This window comes from Platichthys flesus, chromosome 7 (assembly GCF_949316205.1).
Source record: "Platichthys flesus chromosome 7, fPlaFle2.1, whole genome shotgun sequence".
In the NCBI taxonomy this organism is placed as follows: Eukaryota; Metazoa; Chordata; class Actinopteri; order Pleuronectiformes; family Pleuronectidae; genus Platichthys; species Platichthys flesus.
In genome coordinates this window covers 19,968,083-19,978,952 of record NC_084951.1, presented here as the reverse complement: position 1 = coordinate 19,978,952, position 10,870 = coordinate 19,968,083, and the positions used below count along the sequence as shown (strand labels likewise).

Genomic DNA, 10,870 nt, shown 5'->3' with positions numbered 1-10,870 from the left:
TACAGTACATTTGTATGCTGCTCAGGAGGAATTCATCAATAGGTTAAAACACAAAATAAATGGCAATAAAAACAGATAAATATAGAAATATAGTCAGCATATCAAATAAAGTAGGGGTTAGTGAATGAGCGGGTGACTTCACCAGCAGCCTTTGTCAATCAGCTCCTCTGCTGAATGTTGAAGAGCGCCACCGTCTGGCGACAGAAAGGTGTGGACAGGTGTGACAGATGCCGGCACTGCGCATGCTCGTCCCAATTCCAATGAGACGAATCCATGTATTTATTTACTTCGTGTCTGACTCATCCTGACGCTGATTGGCTGACTGTGGAGAAAAGGAAGTAAAACCTTTTTGCACTACTTCCTTGTTTGCGTTTCAACACTCATGAGCCACTTAAAGTGCGAGGTGAAGTTTCTCAGCTCGGACTGAAGACATAAAGTTTTACTTTGGAGATGAACCGACGATAACAGGTCGTTCACTTACTTCCGGGTGTGTTGGAGCACTTGTTGGTCTTCTTCACAAACAAACAGCAAAACAGGAAGAGATGGATCATGCGCGAGCACAGGACGCGCATCAGAACAAGGTAAAGTCCACGAGCTGAATGAGAGTCAGAGCGTATATATTATATACACTATATACAACATATATACCATCTACAAACCCCCCAACAACAATAGAGTGTATATACAAACTCACCAACAGTTATGAAGCGAATGTAAAAACTCACCAACAACTATAGAGCGTATATTAAAACTCACCAACAGTCATAGAGCATATATAAAAACTCATCAACAACCATACAGCGTACATACAAACTCACAAACAACCATACAGCATATATAAAAACTCACAAACAATCATAGAGCGTATATAAATACTCATCAACAATCGTAGTGTATATACTCACCACCAATCATAGAGAGTATATATATATACATATATATATATATATAATGCGTCTGATAATTAAATGTATATTAATATTAAAAGTGTAAAAACAAATAAATACATTTATTATCATTAGTAATAATTGTTGTTTATATTTCTATTATAATATACACAATTTTTTCCTTTTTTTTAGGCTAATAAAACAATTCAGCTATGATTTTGACTCAGTTGGTCACATAATTAATATTCATATATAATACAGGAGGCTTTGTCTTTTTACTATTCAAACAGGGATTTATTGATGGTTCACAAGTGAAAGTCCTGTGATCCAGAGTGAATGAACTAACTTTACCACAGTCTGTGATAAGTTGCAACACTAGATCTACCTCAGACGTGTAAAATGATTTGCTCTTTAAGTGAACAGCCTCCACGCAGGATATAAAATCTGTCTTCGGGATAATTATCTTGATAATGATCAATATCGACTGAAATGAACATATGTTTTTTTTTATCTCAAAACAATTCTTAAATACGACACACACACACGTATGAGATTAAAATGATGGTTGGTTCTGAGATCTTATTCTTCGAGACACTGGGTTTTAATGATACATTTTATTTCACTGCAGTTTCACACACAAGAGGCTGCATAATGAAACGTGTGGTTGGCTATTTTTAGAAGTATGTATCACTCTGTGGTTTTCTATAGGGAGTGTGTGGCGTAGGATTACATTACTCTCCTGCTACAGGGCATCAATGTACAGAATGTACGTGTAGCACTGAAAGAAATAAAAATCTACAATCAACAATGTTTCCGCAAGACTTTTTATCATATCATGATTATATCTTTTTTTTTTTTTTTACATTATTATTCTTATAACCATCTTTAATCCATAGATTATTGATAAGGCCCCAAAATAGTGAAAAATACATTTCAGAAATTCCCATTACCTTAAGTGACGTCTTCAAAATGCTTTTGTCCGATAAACAGTCTAAGACCACATAAATACAGGTTCAATTAAAGAAGAGCAGCGAATCTTCACCTCTGTGGAACCAGAAAGTGTTTGACATTGATATTAAAAAAAAATCTATAAAGCAAATATCAAATTAGGAGATTTTATTTCTGCTCCAATTACATATTCCGCCTGAAGTGTAACACCTTATTGACCGTGCTTCCTCCAGGCCCCCAAGTTGTGGCACTGTGGCGATGATTCTGAGGACATGAAGCCAACTCACACCTCTCTGTCCCCCTCTCAGGTATGGCCTGGTCTTACATGTCACGTCTCAAAACAACCTTTTGTTAGACTGTACCATTGTTCTGCTCTTTGTAAAACACCACCGTGTTTCTAATGGTTTTACCCTCTGTGGATTCAGGGCGAGGCGAGGCCGATCAGAAGAGTACAGAGTCCCACCAGACCCAGGGCCTGGATGTCAAATTCCTACAAACCAAAGTTTGGAGGGAAATTCTACAAACCTCGGTGTGACTGACACAAAGAAAATAACAAAATGGCCTTAAAATGATCTATGATAAAACCAAGGTTTATGATGGATGCTATCAACGCTTTTCTTTTTAATGCAGTTTTCCAAAGGATGACTACTCGTTCTACAAACCTGGCTTTGTCAACAAGAGGCAACACCAACTCAACCCCCGGGCCTATTTCAACCAGAGAGACCACTTCCAGCACAAACCTCACCACAGCGCACAGAGGGAGCGAGAGAAGGAGGCGGGCTGGTACGACCGGAGAGAGAGCGCTGAGGGAAGTTCATGCCCAAAACAAAGCAAAGGTAAGTCTGTCTGCAGAAAAATAACACACACAGACCAGCTCATTTCAACCTTTATATAGAGAATATGCACACAATAATGTCCAAAAGTACTTTTTGTCTGTGGCAGACGGAGCTCCTTAGTTGCGATTAGTGACAGCGATATTTGTGTGATTCAGTGTGATTCCAACTTTGTGGCAACACTTAGGGGAAGAACCGCACCTGTTTCAGTTCAATCGCCAAGTAAACAACAAGTAAAGAAATAAGGTATAGTGCTTATTCTCAATAAACCTCAAAATAATATTCTATAAGAATAAGAAGTGCCCTGGATCTGAGCGATCAAAAGGTGGATGGAGTCTGTCTGTGTCTTGTTTTTTCTTTGCTTTCTTTTTTTCCCCATCTCTTATTATTTGCATATTTTATATATTTTGTTTCCTGTATCTTTTTTGATTTTTTATATTTCATCAACAAAAAAACACAATAAGAGAAGTGCATGTACTAGATGTAAAATATAACCCTTCTCTTGCTATTGCATCTGGGTCATCCCTTCTTGGGATTACAAGCATCCCTAATTTATAAGCACATTCATCTTCTTCTGGTATAAAACATACAAAACATGTGGGGGGGAAATGTGAATAATTAAATCTATAAGTTGAGTTGATGAAGAGCTTTTTTTTCTCTCTTCTCCCAGGTTTTGTCCAGATAACTGTCTTATTCATATGTTTCATGTGTAAACAGCCAAACCAGTCGCTGCACATAATCCACATTTAAACAATCTGTGGAGTAGGGTAGAGTAGAAAACAGACCTACATATCCACTTCTCTTTCTTTATTCACACACTCTCACAAGCTCCTACAAATATCAAAAATTTACTGATGATCTGTTTTACTGTCTCCTCATCACATATTAACATTCTATATATGCTTATCCAGAGAATTTACATACTCGACAAGCTCGATGGTATTTACTTGCACTTTGATCAATGGCCATCGGGTGACAGTATAAACAAGCAGAGGCAGCGCTTTTCTCCAAATGTTTGGAGCTGTTGTGGTTTGTGGTGGTTATAGTCACAGTGTGGTAGCAACAAACCAGTGTTACATAAGGCCCATCACTGAGCAGCTTTTCCTGGACTCACTACGCGGATTATGTCACAGGTGGAGCTGATAGCGGTGAACCCACTGCCAGTGAAGGCCTCAGGTTATCTCATGTAGACTGCGATGGAGTCGGTCGCAGGGGGATTTGTTTTACACCTGAAAATGACCTCGTCAGGGAACACGAGGAGCTCCAATCTGATTATGTTTCCGTGGTTTTTACACTGATCATGAAATCATTGTTTCAGATTTTTGTTGATGTGTTTTTCTGGTATAAAGTGGGTTTCTAATGTTGTTTTCACAATTGAGCCGCAGCTTCTGTGTGTGTCCGTGTGTGTTTTTCATCTTGCATCCAGGCACTGTATCTGTGCGCACACTGCAGCACTGTGGAGGTGTGTGTTTGTGTATGTGTGAGCGTGGAACAGGTTTTTTTTTTGTGTGTGTGCCTGAGTGATGGTGTGATGATGGTGACTCATCGCTGATTTGTGTGTATCTGAGAGTGAGAAAGAGAGAGCGAGAGAGAGAGAGAGAGCAGTATATAATGAGCCGTGACAAAGATACTGCTTCACATAGGAATACTGCAGTCCAATGTTGCAATGCAAATTTTATGAAATATCAGCAGGTTCTGCTTTAATTTGTATTGATTTGAAGCTGTAGACTGTACATTAAGATGGACGACACGTCTCCACTTCCTCCCACCATCTTAAAATGAAGCTGAAATATTCCAGATACCAACGCTGCCAATGTCGCACATTTGGCGCCAAAGTCTGCGCTGTAGCGTTGACTGGATGAAGCTGTGGTAATGAGGTCCCGTCGATAAACAGGTTTGGCCAATCGGGAGCCAGTCTCAGCTGTCAATCGCGACATTTGCCCCTGTTTTTATAGGATCAAATAACTAATTAAAGCCGAAGTTGTATGAAAGATGAGCTCTTGATCCAACATCAGTGTGATCAGAACCACCTAAAAAGACAGAAAACCAACTTTGAGAAAAATTTATTTTGGTCCATGTCCAATACACTAACATTGACAAGACAGAGTTCACTAGCAGAAAAATTGCTCTGCTATAGGAAAAAACATGAGCTAGACCAATCCCAAGTCGGTCTCATGTTTCAATTTGATGTTTCCCCCTGTTTTAATGGCATCAAATAATTTAAACCCAATAAGGAAAATGGACCTTCAAACATACACCAGTGAGATACAAACAGAAACCATCTTTGAGAAAAATGTATTCAGTGTTTATGACCTATACGGCAGCTTAGCACCAGGTGGCGATCAAAACTTTAGCTTCTCATTTGGGGAACTCCCATGTTTTAAACCCGTATTCGTTTGATTCTGAAGAGAAAGAGAGGATGATTAGGAGGCTGTAAAAGTGATAGAGATGAATCTATCAGTGCTGTATAAAAATAAGTAAACCCCAGTACCATGTAGCAGTCGTTCTTTTTTTTCTTGTTGTGCGGTTGTGTTGACCTTCTGGTTTGTCTGTTTTCCAGCTTCCAGACCGTTCCTGCCCAGGTCCGTCTCCAGCAGGGACCAGGAGCCGCAGTTCACTGTAAGTTCGCCAGCAGAAGGATTACTCTGCTTTTCCATTTTGTTAAAAAACTGTGGATAAATAAACTTTTCCCTCTGTTCCCTGAAAAAGACTCAATCCCATGTTTCCTTTCTAACTGTCAAAGGGATGTAGGGCAACACAGTTTCAATTTTCTTTGGATTTTAAAGGAGCTTTTTTTTTTTACAGTTTCCTGATGAAATGTTTTGAAATTGGAAAACATTTGAAAAGACATCAGGGATGGGAATGAAAAGCCAGTTTCTCTGAGAATTAGAAAGTATGAATTAAACTGACTGATCCTGGCCGCTCTTTCAAAACACAATCATGCAGCAATGATTTTGAAATGGATTGTTTCATTTTTCAGGCCCTAACGCCAAACCTTTGATGGTTCCAGGTTTTCAAATGTAAGGATTCACTGGTCACTTTATAGTTCATTTAGTTTTTGACATGTGAGCTCAGACGGGTTATGACGTCAGGAGACTGTGGCCCGGCCCTCGCTCCTTGTCAATTTGACAGTTGAGCAAAGATACTGAAATATTCAGTTTGACATCATTTCTGACTCCATCAAATACAGAGAAATGTCAGTTGTAAGGCTCTTGTTCATTAACTGTTTCAGAGAAAGTGGAAAACACAAAACTACATCTCTGAAATCTCACTTTAACCAAATCACGCACATTTAGGTTAGTCTGTGTGATCTCTCCCGGTTGTGTAATAATAAAATATGATTTTAAAATTAGTAATTTTGCACTTCCATTAACTGAGCCTCCACTGAAACTGTTTGGTCAGTGTGGTAGTATTTTTCAGTTTTGGGACATTTTATAAATGAAATGTTAAAATTAGAGAATAATTGGCAGATTAATTAACAGAGACAATAGATATTAGTGGTGCATGTAGTTTACATTTTCTGTCATGTGAAATATACAAGCTGATAAAAGATTGCACAAATATTGGCTTCAGCTACTGGTTGTCAATTAAGTTGTTGATCTTATACTTCTGTCTGCGTAGCGTAGTAAATCAGAATCAGAATCAGAATTCTTTTATTTGGCAAGTATATTTGCACATACAGGAAATTGCCTTGGTGTGGTTGGTGCACTTAACATAAAACAACAATAAAAAAATAACAATATATACAGTAAGAGAGTTATGGGCACGTGCAGTGATAAGGTGCAGAGATTGGTGATAGTGCCAATATTATATAAATTAAAAATTATGTTCAAGGGGGGGGTCAGAGTCAGTGTGATGCAGGGGGCTTGTTTGTGAGCCCCACTGCCAGTATAGGACGTGAAATACTGAAAACGCCCTTTACAATGATCTAAAGTGAAACCAACTTTTTAAATGTCTCTTTTTGTTTGATCAACAGTCCAAACCTCAAGCGTGAGATTCATAAAACAAAATACTGAAGAAGCTGGAACAAGAGGATGATTAGTGCTTGAAACATTATTTAATCAATGATCAAAGTTGATCCTCATAATTTTCTTCTGTTAATCAACTAAACAACTGAACCCACTAATGACTCTAGAACCTACGAGATGTTTCTCGGTGAAAAGTAAAGACTGACTTAGCTGCAGGAAAGGCTGAAATGAAAAGCTCACGTACGCTGTTTGGCCGACGCAGCGAGCAGAAGACTGCACACGATGAATCACAGCTGGTCACTGCTGGAGTGATGAGACCAAAAGAAATCAAAGTTTGGCTGAGTGTTTTTCCACAGTCGATATTTCAGGCAGCAGCATTGTTGTTAGTGTGAACTGCCCACAGGTACACATCCGTGATTAATGGCTCTTTTATTATCACAACCTTCTTTGCCCTGTTAGTTGTTCATGTTTACCGAAGCTGTTAAAGTATGTTTCACCTCAGCAACTTTGCCAACACAGCACTAAACAGATTAGGATTCTACAGTGTAATAGGTTAAAAAAGATATAACCTATTTAGTGTGATTTATATCTACGTTTAACCACCGCCAGTTTTAACGAGTCTGTGCAACTTACTTTTCTAACTCTCAGCCACTTTGTAACATGGTTCTCATGCTTCATAGAGCAGAAGTAAGTGGGTGGCCAGGTTGTGAGACGTGTCCTTCTATAGTGGATTTAGTTTTTAGCTAGCTCTTGAATTCAATTCTGGAATATTTATACTGCAGACTGGAAGGTAAGTGATTATTTTAGACCATTGAGTAAACTTTGAGTTACTCTGAAGCAAATGAAACAAGATGCAGATACAATATCGAAATGTTATCACCCTATAAAGTTGATTTGGCAAATGTGTTCAACATAGCATTATTCAGAGTTATTTTTCTGGCCATGCAACAAACAGTTGTCACTTGTTTATCTCTGATTTTGCTTCTTATGATCTCCGGAGGAAATGTTTGGCTTCTTTAGCTGCTAAATGCTTCACTATAATCATCTATATAGGCTGTATATATAGATGGACAATGCGTCTCAACTTTCTGCTGATTTACAGAAAGGGAGCCACAATATCCCGGATTCAGATGCCGGTCAGTCCCAGTTGTCAGTCATGATGTTTCACCCTGTTCTTATAGCATAAATGAATCAATTACAACCAAACTTGGGGAAATGAGAATCATTTGACTCCATTTCCTATCCACTAACATGGAAGAGACAGGGTTTATGACCTTTACTTAATCCATCCACCAGGGGGCGATCAAGATGATTTTGTGTCGCTTTTAGGGAGCTGTCCTGTCATTTTTATACAGTCTATGGTTAAGACCAGAGACTGTGAGGAAATGATGCGATGTCACTGTCTGCCACTGGGTGTGTCAAAGCTCGGTCACAGTTCACTGTTTAACAACCATTGTGCAAATAAGCAACCTGCACTTTGTCCCATAATTCATGTGATGTTGTGCTTAGTTGCACTTGTGTAACCCTGAAGTCCAGGGACGAAGAGAGGGGGAATAACAACGATCCCCTCCTCTGCAGACATGTCTGTTAAACAGGCTAATATGTAAACTGCTGGGTCACCGCTGCACTGCTTCCTGGAACAATGTTTTCGGCAAAACAGCTAATTTTGCCCTCATTTGTGTCATCACCTTCTCTAGTGTGTCAGCCATTTGGTGCTGAGCAGGTAGTGCATGCACAAGTGTTTTTTTTTTTTTGCTAGAAACAGCTGCCTGCTGCGTCTGGAAACACTGATGTGAGCAGTGAAACAGCTAAAAAGACTCAGTAGACCAAGCTGCAGCAAATAACACACTCATACACATCGGTGTGTGTGTGCCAGTTTCTTCATCATGATCCATTAAATATTCTCTGGGACATTGTTAAAAAACACAATGTTAAGATGGATGCTCCCTAACATTCTGCCCCTGACACGTGCCACGTCCCTCCACCAGGTTTGGTGATAATCTTGTTTACAATCAAACGGATGGGTTAAAAATAACCTTGGCAGAGTTCAAAGTTAAACCAAGAAGAAAGAGCTCAAAGACACAGAAGGGCTCTGCAGAGCTGAGGGAAACTGCAGAGTTGAGTGTAAATGATCTGCGGTCTCCTCATTATGAGTCACCGCTTTAACCTTAAATGTGCACGCCATCGTTAACATTAGAATACTGACAATAAATAAGACGTTGTGTGTTGTGCATTAGCCGGTTATGCTTTTTACAGCCTGGAAACCAAGATGCTGTTCCCATTAGTGGTTTATTACCAGAACACATGATTTATTAGGATTAATAAAGGAAGCGTCTGTGATTTTTAAAACCTTTGTGAACTGCTCCTCATTGGGAAGTGGTACCAGTCTGACTCTCTGTACTTATCTCCCTTGTGCTGCCTCTTTGTTGGCCATTTTGTTTGCCACTGAATACATGTGCAGCCAGAACAAACTCTGAATTTCGAATGCGTGTCTAAGAAGTGGACATCTGGATCTTCACTTGAGTCATCTCCTGGTCAATAGCAGCTCAGTCATCGACAACGTTTGCACCCATCCTTTTAGCCAACTGTCTCATTCCTACTGTCCAACTCCTGCCTCATTTTGTGTGGTTTTTTTTTTGTTTTTTTTTGCAGGTTTGTCTGAGCAACAGAAGCCACAGCAAGACGAGCGACCACAGGGGTAGCCAGAGCAAAGAAAAGGAACAAAGCAGAGACCGGGAGCTCCCTTTAACTGCGAGCCAGACGACGGCACGAGACAGAGCCATCCAGCAGAAGAGGAAAGAGATAGATGAGGTGGGAGGGTTCCATTACACAAACACGCACACACATACCTGGGGAGAAGGGATGGTTATAAACAGATAGAGGGAGAGGAGATAAGAGAAGCTGGGATTAGAGACCGGGCGTCAGAGTAAAGATCTTAGAAAGTGCTGGGAGACAGGAGACAGGAAAATAAAGTCAACATCCATTTTGAAATGCTGAGCCTGAGGCATCTCGACTGTCATTGTTATCCTCACTTTGGCGAGTCTGACAAAGTGGGTCTTATTCATCCAGCGACATGATCGATTGTGTTTGGTCTTTTATTTTTTGTGACTGAGCAGAAAGTTAGAGTGAGGCTGTGTAGCTCAGGTCACCTGGACCACAAGAGGCTGCAACACATGCTTTAATGCCGTCTTCAGTGTGACAGACATCACGTGAGGCTCTGCTCCATCGACCTATGTGTGTTTGTGTGAGTGTTTGGTGTGTGTGCGTGTGATTGTTTCCACCCACTTGATGTCCACAGGCATAAAGCTCGCACCCAATACATGTGGACAATCTGCACGTCAGGTTTCTGCTGATTGTTCAGTCAGTGGTGTGTTATTTCCTCTCTTCCCTCTCGGACACACTTTTCTACTTCTCAACATGCCATGTTCCCTACTCCTAAAACCTTGGACGTGTGTGTGTCTGTGTGTGTCCCACAGGTGTACTATCAGGAGTGTCAGATGTTTGGCCTCGTGACAAAGATGCTCATAGAAAAGGAGACATCCCTGGAACCACTCATCCAGTCCTCGCTGCAGGAGAACCTCCGAGACATCGGCAAGCGCTGCGTGGAGGCCATGGAGAAATTCATCGAGGACTACGACTCCAGAGAGCCGTCGCACTAATCGCTCACACGCTGCCGCCTGTCGTGTCAGCGTAGATCCTCATGGTAGAAATGTTCAATATTTTATATCAGGTGATTCAATGCTGGTTTTTGGATTTCATTTGCAATAAGTTTGCTCATTATTATCTGCTGCCTGGAAACAGTCTCACTCTGAGCTGTGTCTCATGCCAGCAACACTGGAGAACAATGAACGTTTTTGATTGGAACGTTTCATCATTATTCTAATGTTGAAAATGTGATTGGGGAAAATGCACTGGCTTGTTTGCTCTAAATCTCCCAATGAAAAAATATTTTGACAATCCAAGTGACCTGATAATTTATTATCTCTTTCTTTTCATTCATTTAAAATGTGAACACAGCCTATTAAACAACAAATAGCTGAAAATATATTTGCAGTGTTTCATCTGTTGCCAAATAAGTATGATCCTATCAGGAAATGCATTAATGGGTCAGTAGGTAACTGGGCCACAGATTGTTATGTTGGGTTTATTTATTTTTATAATGAGGGTAAGTGCAGGTTTCTTTTTATGATAGAATGACAGATATTGACTTATAGAAATATCAATAACACAGCAA

At 40.0% G+C, this 10,870-nt stretch overlaps 1 protein-coding gene across 1 annotated transcript; it reads left to right on the top strand.

Annotated features, from left to right (window-relative positions):
- Positions 1–342: 342 nt before the first annotated feature.
- Positions 343–10,681, top strand: LOC133956515 (periphilin-1). The gene is made up of 7 exons (XM_062391633.1): positions 343–581; positions 2,069–2,143; positions 2,261–2,364; positions 2,466–2,671; positions 5,229–5,287; positions 9,289–9,447; positions 10,113–10,681. The coding sequence occupies exons 1-7, from the start codon at positions 543–545 to the stop codon at positions 10,293–10,295; spliced, it is 825 nt and encodes a 274-aa protein (XP_062247617.1). The 5' UTR covers positions 343–542; the 3' UTR covers positions 10,296–10,681.
- Positions 10,682–10,870: the final 189 nt, after the last annotated feature.

Excerpts from the sequence above, each read along its gene's own strand:
- LOC133956515 (XM_062391633.1), top strand. The coding sequence starts at position 543 with ATGGATCATGCGCGAGCACAGGACGCGCATCAGAACAAG. Across the intron at positions 2,144-2,260 it reads CCTCTCTGTCCCCCTCTCAG|GGCGAGGCGAGGCCGATCAG; the intron begins GTATGGCCTGGT and ends CTGTGGATTCAG. Across the intron at positions 5,288-9,288 it reads ACCAGGAGCCGCAGTTCACT|GTTTGTCTGAGCAACAGAAG; the intron begins GTAAGTTCGCCA and ends TTTTTTTTGCAG.